The sequence below is a fragment of the Tachypleus tridentatus genome, chromosome 10, assembly GCF_004210375.1.
Source record: "Tachypleus tridentatus isolate NWPU-2018 chromosome 10, ASM421037v1, whole genome shotgun sequence".
Taxonomy (NCBI): domain Eukaryota; kingdom Metazoa; phylum Arthropoda; class Merostomata; order Xiphosura; family Limulidae; genus Tachypleus; species Tachypleus tridentatus.
In genome coordinates, this window is record NC_134834.1 from 178,845,126 (window position 1) to 178,863,299 (window position 18,174).

At 31.0% G+C, this 18,174-nt stretch overlaps 1 protein-coding gene across 6 annotated transcripts in view; it reads right to left on the reverse strand.

The window, feature by feature from the left end:
* LOC143231029 (uncharacterized) overlaps positions 1–14,856 on the reverse strand; it is a 64,024-nt gene extending 49,168 nt beyond the window's left edge. The window contains exons 1-4 of one of the 6 annotated variants that reach the window (XM_076465501.1): positions 14,522–14,856; positions 11,381–11,468; positions 6,883–6,944; positions 3,760–3,873 (exon numbers count right to left, since the gene is read on the reverse strand). In XM_076465501.1, the coding sequence (XP_076321616.1) occupies positions 3,760–3,873; positions 6,883–6,944; positions 11,381–11,446 (242 nt within the window). In that variant the 5' untranslated portion in view covers positions 11,447–11,468; positions 14,522–14,856. Of the gene's footprint in view, positions 1–3,759; positions 3,874–6,882; positions 6,945–11,380; positions 11,469–14,221 lie in introns of all 6 variants that reach the window. The other 5 variants (XM_076465506.1, XM_076465502.1, XM_076465504.1 and 2 more) reach the window with 5 other exon arrangements.
* Between the last annotated feature and the right edge of the window lie 3,318 nt (positions 14,857–18,174).

An 18,174-nucleotide genomic window follows, 5' to 3' on the forward strand; every position in this document is an offset into this window, starting at 1 on the left:
ACATTTTATATTTTATCATTTATTACCAACAGAAAGACAACCTTTTAATATAATGAATGATATATAATGCTACACTGTTTTTAATAAAAAATACTGTCAATTTCATCTTCAGTTTTAAAATTGATCTTTTGAAGTGTTTAGATTAAGTAGATACGTAAATTATTTTAAGCTCCTCTTGTTCCAGTTGGAAAGCCACTAAAACTATATTTATAGAACATTTATTACTTTATGCATGTTATTATCCTGTGTTCTTAGGTGTACAAATTGAATAAATAAACACTATTTACTATATAAATTCCATCATTATTAAAAAACATGATTTAAACTTCACCAGCATCAAACTACAAAAGAAACATACAAGAGGTCAAAGGCAAGTGTCAAATTTCTCATTTCTCAAAAATATTTTAATTTGTTATAAAAGACTTAAATTGTAAAAATGACAAACTAACTAGGCTAGATTAGGTAAAACAATGAAAGCTAATAATTCTGCAAGAAGTATGCTCATAAGAAGCTATTGCATTCTGTCATTCAATATGGTAACTTCAACTATGTTTGTTGAATGATTTACAACATGTATGGCAAGATTATTACTTAAACACAGTTCAATTGGCAAAGAAACAATAAAATCAAGCAGATACAGAGGTAGACTGTTACAAGCCTTAAAGTGTTTAAAGTAAACAATTGTAGTTTTCTGTTACAATATGCAGTCATTCTAGAAAAAAAATGTAATTTAGGTTTTTCATATTTTTTTATAGTGGTTATGAGGTCAGTCAAATTGACCAAGTCTGTATACAGTTATGGTAAAGATAATAACATATAAGATATAAAGTTTTACTGAAAAAAAAAATTGATATTTACTCAGGAAGTTTAAAATCATGAAAGTAAAATTTCAAAGTTTTCAGATGAAGAAAAGTATTATATATCATGAAAATTTCCTTTACAGTTAAGACAGTCTATACTCTAATTCTATATATTACTGGGCAAATCTTAAGCAAAAATACTGATTAAAATATCTGATATTTTGCTCACAAAAGGCATGTAATGTTTACCAAAATCTTGCCAGATTTCATGAAGACACACATATTATATTAAAAGTTCTATTATGGAAACTGTGATGGTTACCTTATAGTTAGAAGATCATTCATATTCATTGACCTTGTATGGAAAGAGTTAAATGGTATTTTTATATTACATTCAAAGTTAAAGAATTTACTTTTGTCCTGTGTATTTCATTGTTTAAAATTGTTTTACCCTGTATATTTAAATGATAATCATACTATAATTTTACTTGTTGGTATGTATTACAAACATTCACAGTAAGAAATTTACATAAAAAACCATGGAGCTGCATTATGAACTTCACAACAGCTAGCCTGCCTGCTGCAGTGAGCTGCAAAGCTCAGTGAACAAAACAGTGCAACTGCTCTATGAAGAAATAACAACAAAAGGTAGATGTAAATGTACATTACTAACCATTTTGTACAAAAACATTTTAACCACAGTTTTCAAAAATATCTAATATTAGATCTTAGAATAACGTTTTCAGTTTATTTATCAATAGAATTAAGTGCAGTTATGTTTAGTTCTAACTAAAATAAAATAAAAAAGCATACACAGTTACAGTTAATTTATCTCTTTGTTAAATTTTGGCCTAACATTAGTTGAGGTTTTATATAGTACAACCCATATACAACTGGACTTACATATTTCAATGTTTACAATTATAAATAATTTTTATTTAAAAAATACCACATAATGAAGATACTAACTTGACCACAAATTCCTTGTGGCTTTCTGCTTGTTAACATAAATATTGTATTGTATCACTTTATTCTTTGAAAGTAATAATCTTTTGTATGTTTCACTAAATTTGTTATAATGTTATGTACAGTTCAAGTTCTATGTATCAGGCTGTTGCATATGAAATACCAGATTTTTAAAGGAAAATATGAAACAAGCACATCATTTTGTTGTTTAATTTATTTCTTCAGAATAAGTTCCTTTAGACTCAGTACACTTCTGCCAACAAGTCGTAAGTTTCTAAATACCATCTTTAAAGAACTGGATGTCTTTTGATGCAATGAAGCCTTTGAAGGTACATTCAACTGACCTTTGGTTTGCAAACGTTTTTTTATGTTAAAAAAATGTCCAAGTATTTAAAAATGTGATAATCTGTAGGGGAAAGACGTGTTGAATTCGGTGGATAAAGTAAAGTTTCATTCTGAAATTCAATTAGTTTTTGAACAGTAACATGTGAGACATGAGGTTGAACATTGTCATGAAGCAATACGAGTCTACTGTGACTGACTATTGCTGGATGTTTTCAAACAACTCTTGATGCATAATTTTTGGTTCACAGTAATATTTCTCTGTCGAATTTGTTTCTCCTGGGATTAAAAATAAGCAATGTATCACACCAACTGATGGCTATCAAACACTGACAATAAACTTCTTAGGGTGAAGAGCTGGTTTTGGCATACGTTGCAGTGCTTCTTCATAAACGAGCCACTGTCTGGATCATCATTTATTGTCCTAAAGAATCCATTTTTCATAACAGTTCACAATTCTATGAAGAAACAAGTCATTTTGGCATGAATAACATGTGAGGAACAAATTTCAACTTGTGTGATGGTTTTCAGTCAATTCATGGGGTACCCATTTATTTAGCCTTTTCACCTTAACAATTGCTTCCAACTGTTGGAAAAACTGCTAATAATAAACAATAAGTTTGTCAGCAAGTTCTCTCACAGTTTGGCAAGTATCTGATTCAACAAAGGCCTTCAATTCTTCCTCATTAATGGCTGTCTGAGGGTAGCCCCAAGGCTCATTTTCAAGGCTTGTCACCAGAGCGAAATCTCCTAAACCAACATTGTGCTGTGTGCTTATTAGTTGTGCTATCACCAAAAGCATGACTGAAATTACAAGCTGCTGTTGCTGCACTGTGACCAAGCTTGAACTTGTACAAGAAAATTACATGAATATCAATTTTACCCATGGTGACAAATATCAATAATTTAATTTATGAAGTAAGAAAAATAAAGTTAACCTGAATGAACCAAACAATATACTTTATTATTCTGAGAAATTTATGATAATGCTTTTCTTGCAGCCACTAAAAATCGAGTTTCAAATTTTCACATGAAAAGTCTGACAGTTCATATGCAACAGATTTCTTATTATAACTAAATTTTGAATTTAAGATCAAGTAAAACATATTACATAAGTAACAATGTTAGCTTCTTCATTTTCACATACATTTAACTGTTTTAAGATTATCTGTTGTTTCTATCAACTCCAAATGTACCAAGATCATTCCACTTACTGTACTTATATGCAAATTAACCATCATTATACACAGAAATGTTCTGTGGCATGTGTTCTTTCTTTTCACAAGTAGTAGTATATTCAACAGTTTTAAATAAAATCATTAATACTTCACAGCATTCTCTAAGAGTTGTTAAAAAAATTCAGATTAACAGGAACATAGTTCCAATTAGTACTGCATTTTGAGAACTACTTTGAAACAAAATACAGAAAACAGTATAAACTTTTATTGGTTGTGTTAAGACTTGTAACCCTTTCTGGTTATCAAACAAAAAACAGTGTCTATGCAGTTTACATGATGTTCAACAATAAAGAGTGGCTGAAAAATATGTCACATAACTTGATTTTTAGCTTATAAGTTATAACAAGTGGTATATATAAAACAGAAAAGACCCATAATGAAAATTTAATTACCCCAGTAAACAACACTCTTACCAAATATTTCTTGCACGTTTTAACTTTTTCTGATGTCTTCTTCCATCAAGATGATCTGCATAATTTTTTATACGATGAATGTTGATCTTACATAAGGTGCAGAAATGACTTCTCCTACAGTGAAGAATTATGAGCTTTTATTATGAAACTGTAATTAATTTTTAAAACTCATAAAATAGGTAAATTAATATGTACAATTATACATGGACTATTCTGTGTTAAAATAATTCTAATTTTGACCTTTCAACCCTTTTACCCGAACATTTTTTAGAAAACAGAGTGCCGAGCTATAAAATTTTTTATCACGTGATAAAGGCTCCAGTAGGAGGACCGAAAGCTTGCAAAAAAAGTATTTTAACATGAAGATGAGATCATGTATAATTATACAAACTGTAGTTACATCTATAATATCTTGCAAAAAGGTGCACAACTTTTAATTTATATTTAAAACACATAAAAGGTTGTCACATCATTTACAGTTTAACCCTTTCGCTACAGGCTTGGATATTATATATACGAGTTTGTATACATATTTGCATGTTAAGTATTTACACCATAACTTTTGACACAATGTGTATCTTCACAAAAGTTGGTAGACTTTTAGTTAAGTTTACAAATTTTTTTGTGCACAAAAAATCAGATTTTTTAATGAAACATTTTTTTAAAGATTTGATTGTGAAAATATCAAGTGTTTCATTACTAGTCTGAGTACAAAGTGATTTCATGTTGTGATTTTAAAAAAACTATTTTTCATCCCCAAAATCTCAAATATTCATGTGATCTCTAAAACCTCCTAAGTGCATTTCAAATGTTTGTTTTCAGTAAGACTTTATATTTTGTGTTATTTTCTATACCCTAACTATGTGGGGTATGTGAACTGACCAATTTCATAACCATCATAAAAGATTCAGGAAACAAATTATATTTTTTTGTGCTAGAACAACTGCATATTATAACACAAAACTACAAATGTTTAGTCTTAGTAGCTTGAGTGTCATAACATTGTATATTAATTATTTTTTATCATATTGACCTTCCAGTCATGCCAAGTCATAACTCACACTGACATGGTGTACAGGCACTCATGTTACCATATTAAATAATACAAAACTAGCCTTTAGTCTTTACAGAGTGACGCAGTTTTGGCTGTGTTTTAGTGGACTAATATTTTATGATATATAGTTACATTTCAATTATTATACATTATATATGTTTATGGATTATTACTCTTTAGAAATAAGTTATAGAACTTATTTTTCTTAAAATGTTGAACAATAAATAAAAAAGTAAAGTAAATAACTATCTCTTCCAGCTATAACCTCTGAACTTGGTTGCTACTGGACATTGGTTGCTAAGCCTATTAAAATTTCACATGTTGAGGATATCAAACAAATTTTTTTTTAGGTTTTATATATATAGTTGAATAACCAACAAATAATAAATAACTAAACTGATACCACAGAATTCCATTATAACTAAAGCTTAGTAACTAAACTGTGTTTAGATCTAAAAATATATTAAACTTCAAGCAGACTAAAGACACAACCTACCTGCTTTAAATCTTGGTTTGAAAGAAAGTGGTAACCTTTTCACAAATTAAAATGGCTGAAAAAGCTACAAGGGAAGGCATTCTAAGCTGTCGATTGGTTATTCACGTCATATATTGAAGTAGGTGTATATAACGAATCATTTCCAAAAATGGAAAGATGTGAACATGACCACTGTATTTGATTCAGTACATTAGCCATTTCTTGGCAAAATAAAAATACAAGAGGTTCTTATTTTATATTCCAACTTGTCAATATCAGTAATTTTAGTTCCTAATTTGTACAAAACTACAGACTTAGTATTTTGACATCACAAACATCTAATTTTGACCAGTGCTACATTCAACGTACTATTAAAACCCATATCTAGATGTGTTCTTTTAATACTTACTTTTAATCTAAGAAAGTAACTCATATATAATATTAAAGTTTGAATTATAATCTACAATTTGGTTTCAAACTTATTTACAGAAAATTATATAATAGTAGTTCAAAAACCTTTTGAATGCAAGTCAACAAATGTGACAACACACCTTTTGACTCACAACCCATCATGAAAAGGTTAAAAAAAATATGGAAACACTTTAATATATTAATAGACATCAGAATAATTTCTAATAAATATAAAGCCTTCACAATGAACACATGATTCATGTGAAGTATAAATTGATAGTGAGAAAAAAGGTAACTCATATAATAAACAAATCTGTATAGTGAACATGCAATGCATATGAAGTCTGATGTGATTGTGAAACAGGGCAACTGAGGCATAACATACAAACCTGTACACTGAATGTGTAATTCATGTCAAGTATGATATTAAAATAACAATTTTAAAATATGAAAAATTATCTATGACTTGATTCCAAGTACTTTAATTAAATTTTCAGTATAACTCTGTAAAACCTACATGTGCAGAAAATGTTGCCCATATGGAAAGAGTTAATCACTAAGCTTCAATCAGTTCCAGGGTACTAAACTTTTGGTCCATGTACATAGCCACACAGATATAAAGTATACTTAAGCTGGCATGCAGTGGCAAACAATAGGGAATACAAACATAAGTCTGATTCACCACAAAATTTTTTTATTCTAGCTTTCAGGACACAAATCCTAAAAATAATTTAATAGAAAAAATATGTACACTAAAACATTAACTTTACAACATTTGTAAGTTAAATTGGGTTACAAATTACTGAAATTAGTGAAATTTTCACAACAAAAAACAGTAAAATATTCTCCAGCTTCCAGGACCTTTGGCCCCAAACATTATTTCCACACTAAAGTGACTTTTGGACCTGTTTGTACCTATAATCATTTCTATTGTGCCCACCACTGTGGGGACATAAGAAAACAGATAAAACCATATATCCAGCCATGTTCAATGGAGTACAGACGATTTTGGTTAAATTACTGTGAAGACTTGTAAAAAAGAAAAGAAAAAAAGTAATAAAAACTAAAATATTATATCAAACTTACCAACAGGAAACCAATTTCTCAACAATGTTTACCCTTTTAGATGTAATAATTTTTCAATGCTGATTAATAAATATATTAAGCAGTATTTTTTACTCACCCCTTCCTCATTGTTTCTAACTTCATGTGATGCATCAAAGAAAACTCATGCTCAAAATACTCCTACAAAAATACCATAGATGAAGAAGTATTACAATAATAGAAAAAAGGTTTAATTTAACTTTGATTTCATCACAACTGCTAACATTACATTTAGGTAAGATACAATTCATTGTTCTTCAGCTTCAATTCTTGATACACACTATCTGAAATCCTGTATCCTAGTGATATAAAATAATTATAAATATTGATATTATCAAATTACATACTGTACTCTTGTATTCTCTGTCAAAATGTAATAGTTTTCCTTTTTGTACACTGTACAATCTTTTAATTTTATACACATTAATTGAAAAAATAATTTTATCTTAAAAACTACAAATAGGCTAGTGCAAATAACACAAAATTAAAAATAAATAATAACACACAAAATATGAAATAAAGATCATCAAAAAACCAGAAAACAAAACACCAGTTTATAAATTATACAGAACAGTGTATGGAGCTATTCTGAATAATCAAACTGAAACCTCTAATGTCGTGTTTTATACAGCATTATTAATTTGACTAGATTAAGACAGTTATAAGCATATATTTTAAAAGGTATTTCTAACCACAATAAAACCACTGTAGCACAGCAGTACACAAACCTGTCCTATTATGGTTTAAAATATTAATTTGTTTCATGAACCAATGATGAGATTAAACAAAGTTTGTAATCAATATAAAATTCAAAATATTCATTCATGTTTAATTTCTTCATAATGCTTTTAATTCAAATCATGAATTCAATTAGCAGTAATGTACATCACACGAGGAACACGTGCACCTAAAACTTTTGTGAAATATGTACTTAACAGCAACTTAGACTGGCAAATACATTATCATAGCAGACACTTTTGGATTTTGGTTTATTAGAAAATTTACCTTGATTGATTCATAATATCACTTAAGTATAGAAAAAAAACACATATGTGTGTTTGTGTGGAATGTAGTTCATCTTTTACAATTTGGTTGAGTGATGGTAAATCAGCCAACTAACTGCCTGAGATCAACTACACAAAGTAGCACGAAGTTCCATACTTATAATTAAAAAGCCTTATGAATAAATGGGAAATGGCGACAGTTTCTATTCTTACATAGCTCAGCTAGTTAAAGCACTGGTCCCATTACCAAAAAGTATTGGGTTAAAGTTACAGTCCCACAGTTTCTTTTTTATTTATATCAGATATACATGTCACACCTTGGTTCACACCCTGTTCTCGCTGATATTCAAAACCGACTGGCCCATTTCTCATTGACATCAACTTCTATCCAGTTTTTCTGGAAACCAGGCCACTTTGGTATTCACAGGAAAGAGCTTGCAGACACGGCAGCTAAATCTATCTGCTCTGGCACTATCACCACTGTGCCTATTCCATACATGGACTATGGTCCTGTATTCAAGGCTCGGCTCAGTTCCAGCTGGCAGTCGACTAAGAGTGAGCAATGCGAAAACAAGCTTTTCCAAATGAAACCCTGTATTGGACTTTGGCCCTTGCTTCCGTAAAGATCGGAAGGAGGAAGTTGTTCTGGCTAGACTACGCATTGGTCACAGTTTTTTAACTCATCATTTTCTTTTACCTGCAACTGATGCACCAATGTGTAGTTTGTGTAACACTCAGATCACTGTAAGCCACATTTACGACTCTCAATGACAGCACTATTTTGAACATATTCTGTCCCAAGGTTTGTCCATAACATTAGACAATGTTATTGGTGATGGTAACATTGTCCACCTTGATAAAGTTTTTAGTTTTTTAATGGCCATTAATCTTTTTAATGTCATTTAAGTATTTTACAGTTCTTCATTAAACCTTTGTTATTGTGGTTCCGTTTTAAGAGACACAATCTCTCTCTAGTTCATTTTGAAATTATAAAATAGCCGTAACATTAAATAACTCGACACCAGGACTGGAAAGGCCAAATTCGGGTGACTAACGCTGCTGTTTGAACTACCCGTTAGTCACCCTAGCGAGTTATTATTACAATTTTGCTGTATGTCTTTTAATACTTTTATTACTTTACCCTTTGATAATGGTTGTAATGACACATAACCCAGAACCAGGACTGGAAAGGCCAACTTCAGGTGACTGACGGTGGTTCTTTTACTTAACTGTTAGTCTTCCTGGTGGGTTATGATAATTACCATTATGTTACAGAAAGTCCTCTATACCTTCTCTTTCTGTAGTTTCTCTCTTAACATTGTAGACTGGATGTCAACATTGGTATTATGCCATTTATGTTTTTAATTGCTGTTTTGTTTTACCTTCATTTCCTTTTATGAATTTTACTACATTTACTTTACTTTTACCTTTTTACCAGATGCTTGGCAAGTTATTATTACAATTTTGCTACACGTCTTTTGAAACTTTTATTACTTTACCTTTTGATAATGGCCGTAATGGCACATAACCTGGAACCAGGACTGGAAAGGCCAACTTCAGGTGACTGATGGTGGTTATTGTACTTACCCATTAGTCTTCCTGGCGGGTTATGATAATTACCATTATGCTATGGTAAGTCTTTTACAACTTCTTTTACTCTGGTTTCTCTCATAACATTGAAGACTAGATGTCAACATTGGTTTTATGCTACTTATGTTTTTCAATGCTGTTTTGTTTTTCCTTCATTTCTTTCTATGAATTTTACTACATTTACTTTTGCCTTTTTTACCGGACGTTTGGCGCAGATAGCCTAGCTACTTTGTGGCATAAAACACTAAATCAACCAACCAACCATGCCACACCTTATACACATATATTTATAATTTGTGAACATTTAATATCACCTCTTATGCAATAGGTTTATCTCCATGCAGGTGTCAAGTAATCTCACATACATGTTAGAAAGAGAGACAAAAACCAAAAATTTCCTTTTTCTTTTTGTGGGGTGGGAAAATGTCAGGCTTGTGTACCTGCTTACATGTGGTTTAACATGAAAGCTTCCAAACATAAAGTGGGAAGTTTGTTAATGCACAGTGAACAGATGGAGGAGATAGAGAAACTAAACTTATTTCAACATGTTTTAAAAGTTGTTTGTTGATATGTGGATTTGCTACTGTTGTCCAACTTGTTTGTACATACTGCCTTGAAAATACAGTAAATCAATTTCAGTAAGTGAACAATGTGTTCCTATGTGTCATTTTTTCAGCAAATATCATTGTCATTTTGAGTAAATTAATCAAGAGTCACTTTCCTGATTCCAAGAAATGATCAAGATATCATGACAGCAATAGGTCGAGAGACAGAAGGAGAGACATGAGAGAAGCCAATGGACAATAAAAAATATTACACAGACTAAATTAAAGGGGAAAAAGAAATTTGAGGGAAAGAAGCAACATTCCCAAAAGATACAGAATCTCTCACACAGGAAGAGCAGCAGACAAACATAAGTTCCAGAGAATGAGTTAATAAAGACCCCCAAATGAGTCAGTTAGTAAGTGGGGTCAATACTGACTTGATGAGCTGGACAAGAAAACCCAAACAAGATAACTCCCAAATAAGAAAAAAGATTGCACCAAAGGATGCTTTTCAGAATGGTTGAATGAGGAATCAATTTTCCACATAGTGGTGGAAAAGCAGGTCCAGTAAGAGCATCTTAAGTGTAAAATCCTGTCACTGTTCTGATGGGAATAGACCTGAAATGAAAGATCTGACCTTTGTTAATGGAAAAAAGGAAGCAATATTGTAAGCTTCTGCAGGAGTAGAGCCAAAATGCAGCTCCATAAGTAAGTCACCTCCAGGTCTCTTGATGGCTGGCTTGTCTGGAAGAAGCCACAAAACAAGCCATAGAATAGAATGAGAACCTCAAGAAAAAAAAACTGTCTCAAAGGAATGGTGCCAGATAATGTTTCCCGAAATAAACTGAGAAAATCTTGTTGTTTGTTCTTTCTTATGGATAAAAGTGCAATACATTTCTGTATACTTTTGACTTGGAACTGATGCAGACTGTGGTAACAATAACTACGTTTGGTATCTCCAAGCATAAGCTATGATTTACTAACAATATAAATAGCAGTTAAATTAATGATAGTAATGATAAGTCTGCCAGCTTAAAGAGGTGAGCAGATGAAACATGCTACTGTGCATCCTTAAATAAGTGAAAATGAAAACTACATAAAGCTGAAAGAAAAACATGTTTATAAGTGATAAAGTTAAGGACTTCAAAATACTAGGTAATATGCTCATCTAGTACATATATTTACCTTATATTGCAAATATACACAGTATTTCATTTCAAAGCTAATCAAAGAAGCATTCTAAAAATTAGAAACTATGAACAAACAAAAATCAAGTAACATTAAGAAAACTTGGTAAGATATTTATTAGAACTTAAACTCTGGATGCTAAACTTGCTTGAAAACATTACAACAACTAAAAAGAAAGAAGACAGCCCAAGGCCACTTTCCTCTTTCTGTCTCAGTTTCTGAACTCTTATTCATAATGAATCACATTTACCTGATCTGTCAGCAGAGTTGTGTTACAAAGCTGACAACAAGTTTGTGCTTCTTTGTTTTCATCCATGTTCTTGTGTAATGTCAAGAACCTAGAAAAGCAGTATACCTATATTCAGAAACAATGTTGTTTTTCAATTCTACATAAAAAAAAAATAATGCTTTTAATTAACATTTCCTCAGAAAAAAATACAAAACTATGGATAGCATACACACATACAATGTAATATGATCAACATCTATTCAAACAAATACAGTCAAATAAACTGAAGATATTTCAGTGTGATAAAATAATCTCATAGTCAGGCAAAACCAATTCAAGAACAACTTGTTTCTTCACAGCTTAAGGTAATACTATTTTAACCTGTTGACTGCCAAGTATTTCAGCTGGTACAATACAACTGAATTGCTTCTTCATTTTGTAACTTTTTTCGTGGCACAATTTTGGATCGAAAGTGAAACAATTTGTAAGTAGATCAAATGCATGTGTGGTGCTGACATCTAACATTGAAGTTAGGTATTATTGAGAACGAATTAACTTGTCCGTGGCACTGTGTTACCAATCGGCTTGGACGAGTTATTTCATCTACAGCACTGAACAGGTTAATGATACAATGAAAAACATTCTGTTGCCCAGATGAGGATGTCAGGAGACAGTCATTTAAATAACTGCTCCACATTATATTCCTTCCCAACTTAAGAAAATATGTACCCATACTTATGGTTGAGTGAATGGTAAAAACTATCTTCAATGGTAGGTAAGAACTGTAATTTTATCCATATAATACAATTCCAGAACAAAAACAGAAGATGAATTACGTGACAAAAAGCTACATGTGATAGCTATCAGTTAAAAGTTGAAAGGTAATAATACTTGTTTCTCACACTTCAGATCCATGGCCAAGGATATAAATCCATTTTCCAACTTTAAATTGGTATATCAGTTTTATATATATCTGTTTGATATATCTATTTCAATCTCTGACTGATAATGAGATTTTCTTATATTTAAAATTACAATAAACAAGTTCATACACCACATACTTGTCATACCTGACAAACTAGGCAAGATTCTACTGAATCTGACCACAGAACATTCATACTTATTTTCTAATTAAACTACAAGTATTACTTCTTCATCTTTGGTATATTTATTATCCTTATTAGACATATTTAATTAATCAATATTTTTGTTAAAAATACTAAGATGGTAACCTGCTTAAAATGGTGACCGATAACTAAAGAACTATTTTACTTACGTTAACTACAGTTCTTTTAACTGACCACAATACAGTTCTCTTTTAGTGGAAGCTTGCTGCATACAACTACATCAGTACTGCATCTCACAACATACCCTTTGATGCAGCAAGCCTTAGAATTAATCTTTTTATTTTTAAAGGGGTGATCATATGGACTTTTCCCCATGATTTCTTCTAAAACTCAATTTAAATTAACTCTACTTGGTAAATGTTATTAGCTTAATGTCAGTGTTATTTCAACAGGGTTAAAAAAAGAGAAAGTCTGTACCTTTTGACAAGGTGCCACACAAAAGGTTAGTTCAAAAACTAGCTACTTCCGCTATTTGGCATTTGGATGGAAAAAGCAAAAGGACTTTATCGGTGAAGTTCAATCAAATTGGACCCTTTGTTGCAAGTTAAGTGCCATGTGGGTCAGTGCTCACATTGTTTTCAACAGGGGCATAATTAGAAAATTTCTGAAATCTGCTGATGACATTAAACTTTGGCACCTCTAGTTGTACTGAGGAAGTTGAAATCAATGGATTAGATAGACAAATAACCTTTAATTAGAGTAATTTCAAAGTACTGTTCATGAATTACCTTTTTTTACAATACAAAGTAAGTTTGATAATGCAATTCTCACTTTTAAAATTTCTAATTGTAAAACTGGAGTCCACCAAATGGCAAAATATATTTCAATTTTCTTCCTAATGTGACACTACCTCAAACCTCAATAACCTGATGCAAAATTCACTTTTCATGATTTTTTTTTCTATTTTATAAAGATTTCCTCTCGAGCTAGTAAACATGCAACTGACCTAAAATAATAAGGTTCATTTAGCTCATCATATATTAGTAACATTAATCAACTGAATGGCAGTGAATTTAATGAGAAAAAGCATGTTGTATGTAGAAGCAAACATTTTGTTTCTGTGCATTGGTCATCACACTAACTCTATATATATTTGATCACCTATATTATCATGAACAAAATACTTAACATACTTCAGAATACATTAACTTGTTACTATTAGTATCAAACTAAAGACATCACAAGGTTTGAAAGAATTTGGGAGTTAATATCCAGTATGTTTAAGAATTATGTACATTCCCTTTGTTCCACTCAGAGTACAAGATATTATGGTGTAATTAAATATAAATAAAAGTATGAATAAACAAAATAATTTTGAAAAAAAATAGTCATATACATATATATAATTATATATGTACACTTATGCATACATGTACATATTTATTTATCATAAGAGTCTAATTAAATGATTAAAATTAATAACATAACAAGGTATACAAGTAAATGTGGTTGAAAATAACGTAAATAGCAAAAGCTATTAGTGTAATAGAATGTAAAGTGCAATGGAACTTTGGTCTTAAAAATTAAAGCAAGGTTAAGATAATGTCTGACGTGAAGTTGAAGCAAACAGGCTCGACTTCGACAGCAAATAAAAACTAATATGAAATAATCACATATAAAAAAATGTTACATGTTCTGAAACATTATAGCGATAGAACAATATCAATCCGAAAGGTGATTTATTCTCTCATTTCGATTTTAATACTATTAGTACTAGCAATAGTTTTCAACTTACAAATACTAGTCATAATAAGCCTACTCACGTCAGAATGCTCCAAATTACGAAACAGTAATACTGATAGAATATACCTTCAATGATTTTTCATTTCTTTCAACTTTTGATTCTTATGATGTTATGAAAAATGAGAGTTACGCTTATTTCCCACTTGTTTACTATCAGCTTTAAGTTAATATTTAATTTAGTAATTACTAAATTAGTGCAACCTAGACTAGAAAGTTTACATCTTAAGTTTTAAATTTTACAGCCAAAGAAAACAAAAGCTTCGTCATATGTTATAACGTAATAGTTTAACACCTCAGATATTAATAACAATCCATGTACTTCAAGCTGATCCCTAAATTGTCATAACTGAAACCTTTCGCTGTAACTATGTGATAATTTAGTTCACTTCAAGTTCATTACAGAAATGGAGGAGAAAAAGCACACCGTAACTAATCTAAAACGGTTATTGTAATGGCATCAACAGATGTAATTCCTGGAAACACACAGCCTTTCCTATTTTAATAACTTTGGTAGTCTTACAAAAATACATAAAAATGAAAGCTTATTCGTGGTGAATTACGTTTTCAAATAAAATAAATAACTGGGTGTGAGAATATCTGTAGGTAATAACCTCACATTATCGAAACAAATCATTTTGATGTGTGTCATATGTGAGTAAATATTCTGTTTAAAAGGATTTAAAATGTATGCTCAAGTCTCTGTCATATGCCACTGCTATATGGTTTTAATTTTGTTACATATGCAACGCTCTAGGTCTTGTCATTAATAGTTATATATATATATTGTTGTGAACTATATTTTAAATGTTTGATTTAGTTGTTTGATAGAGAATGCTGCTTACACTAAGTATTTTACGAAATATCTGGAACAAGGATATATTTTAAATATGAACAAATCAGAGAATCATCGAGTCGGTAGAAATATGTATTCACATCTGGATTAGTGTGAGTTTTAAAAGTATTTTGGAGTTGATCTTTGAAAGCTTCGGCTGTTTCTTTATTTGTGTGTGCTATAGTGTTATTATGTTCAAGTGGAGGATATTTCTTTGTGTTTGTGTTTTCGTTTGTGAGTCTTTTAAGATGTGACCAGATTTTTTTCGGGTCAGTTTTATCATTTAGTTTAGTGCAGTAATTGTCCCATTTATTTTGTTTTTGTTGTTTTATTTGTGTTCTGATGAGATTTCTAATGTTGTTTATTTGTAAAAGCATTTCACACTGTTTGGCACCATGGTCTAAGGTTCCGAATGAATGAAATGGAACTACCGCGAGAAATTATTCGCTGGTAATCTAACTTTTTGGAAAATAGAAAGTGTAGAGTAAATGTTGAAGGAACATTTTCTGAATACTTTACTCCACAATCTGGTGTCCCTCAGGGAGGAGTGGTGAGCCCTATACTCTTCATCATGTATGTAAACAATATGCCACTGAGGGATCCAAATCACGGATTCTCTTCACAGTTCGCAGATGATATGGCAGTCTGGAAAAGTGCCACAACACCCACGATAGCAGCCACTAACATACAACCGCAACTTAATAGAATAAGTGAATACTGTCAAAAATACAGAATAAAAATAAACACAGCAAAAACACAACTCGTAGTCTTTACGAAATTGACAAAACACAAAAAACAACAGCCAGAATTATACATGAATGGCTCTCTACTCCAGATTGACCCATCGGCACAATTTTTAGGTCTGACCTATGATTCAAAACTAACTTGGATCAATCATGTGAACGAAATTAAAAATAAAGTCTGGCGAAGAACTAATTATGCTAGGAGTCTAACTGGTAAAAACAGTGGAGCATCTACAGATAACATACTAAAAATCTATAAAACTTATATTAGACGAGTAATAAATTATGCAGCTCCAGCATGGATAACTGTGAGCAATAAAATAATTAAAACCAAACTACAAATAATCCAAAATACACTCCTAACAACTGCATACAGAGTTCCAAGAACTATATCATCCCAGTTTATTCACAAATACTCAAACACACCAACCATACCAGATAGACTCCTACATATTACAATTATGTACTTTAATAAGAACTGGATGAAAAACGAATTACTATGCGAACTAGACAGGTATCTCATACATGATGAAGCTAGTCCTAAATATCTTTCCTCAGCTAACTTATATTTTAAATATAAAAATAAATAAATAATAATAATAATTAAAAAAATAAAAAATATAATAATAATAATAAAATATATTTCTACTATATATATATATATATATATATATATATATGTACTAAACAATTTTAAAAATGCCACCAACAAACTTAACATTTCTGCTAATATAATAAAATAATCATAGTAAATGAGCCACAATACATGGACATTGCCCTGAAAAGGATCTAAATAATATTCAGTTCCACAGTTATAAAATTCGTCAAAAACATAAGTACGGGGAGGAAGAAGAGGTCATAGAGAACCTGACCCTCCAGGGTATGAACTTTATTACCCAAATACCGACGACATTCTTCATCGAGTCAGTTTTTCAGATAATCTTGCTTCTGAGATTAATAATAGTTTTTCAACTCGTTCAGTGATTGAGAAGTTAGTGAAGTACACAGGCCAGTGTAAGTTATCGCATGTATTCAGTTAGTCGATCAATCAGTCATGAAACTACAGAAGTAAATTTATTTGTATCTTACCAATTACCAATTATATTTCTGTATAAAATGAAAACATTTTTTATGAATTTAGATCGAAAACTACAAATACGTGCAAGTAATAATTACTTGTAACAAGTGTTAAAGGAGAAATAAAGTAATATATTATTATTTCACCAAATAATTGTTAAAAGCTCACCCAGTGATAGAACACATTAAATTATTATTGTCAATAATGGGATTATTTTGGTGAAAATATGAATTAAAATAGAACTTTGCTTCATTTTCATGACGATAACCAGAACTACAACCGAGATTGAAGTTTTGCTAGAGGTGATGAGACTATTCAAACAGAGATTGTGGTGAGAGAACTATGGACACACTGGAGAGAAAAATCGGGAATAAATTCAATTTAGGTTAGATTTTTTAGGAATGGTCAAAAAGATCCTTTATTGCATCTAAAGTAAAAAATTTTCACCCCAGTCAAGTTTTGACAACTTGGCCATCTGCTCACATCTTTGTTTTTTGTTATTCCTTTAATCTGTTTTAGCATTGAGACTTACAATGGTGGTATTGTCTTCTTGGCTTGTTATAATCTCTTGTAGAGACGGAAGAGACAAATTAAAAATGAGGGCCAAACGTTTATTTGACCAATCCAAGTGAAGGAATGTGCCATTGATAAAAATTTCAAGAAACAAAAGTGGAGGTACAGAAGTGAGTGCTAGTACTGTAACGTGGTCGTGGGTTGATTGCAAACAGGCCTAGTGGTTGTTTCGGCTTAGCCGTTGGAGTTTCGACTAATACTACCTGATGTCACATAAAATATTTATTTAAAGTGAGGATGCAGTGGGCGAATGGAGTACACAGGTACTAACTCGAGGATTTACAGTTAAAACAAAGAGACTTGAGCGTAAGACTTTCAACAACAATTTTATTTAAGTAATCAAACAATTAATATCTACACACATGGTATACATAATTTATCTTTATTCATGGTTATCATAGGCAATCATTTTAACTCTTCTAACATAATGACTGATGTTTCTGTTCTTTGATTAGTCAAGCATACAGCTTCTGGATATCTCGTTAAGTAGTTTGCGACTACTAACACATATTTATTTCCCGTGTATGAAGTATGTAATGGACCTAAAATATCCATAGCAACTAACTGAAATGGTGTGGTTAAACTTGGCATTCTTTGTAAGTGAGTATTTTTAAAATGTGGGCTTGTCTTTCACTTTTGACATTTTCTGCATGAATCACAATAGCATTTTATATACGAGGGCTGTACAAAAAATACGCGGACTGACGTCATAAAACAAA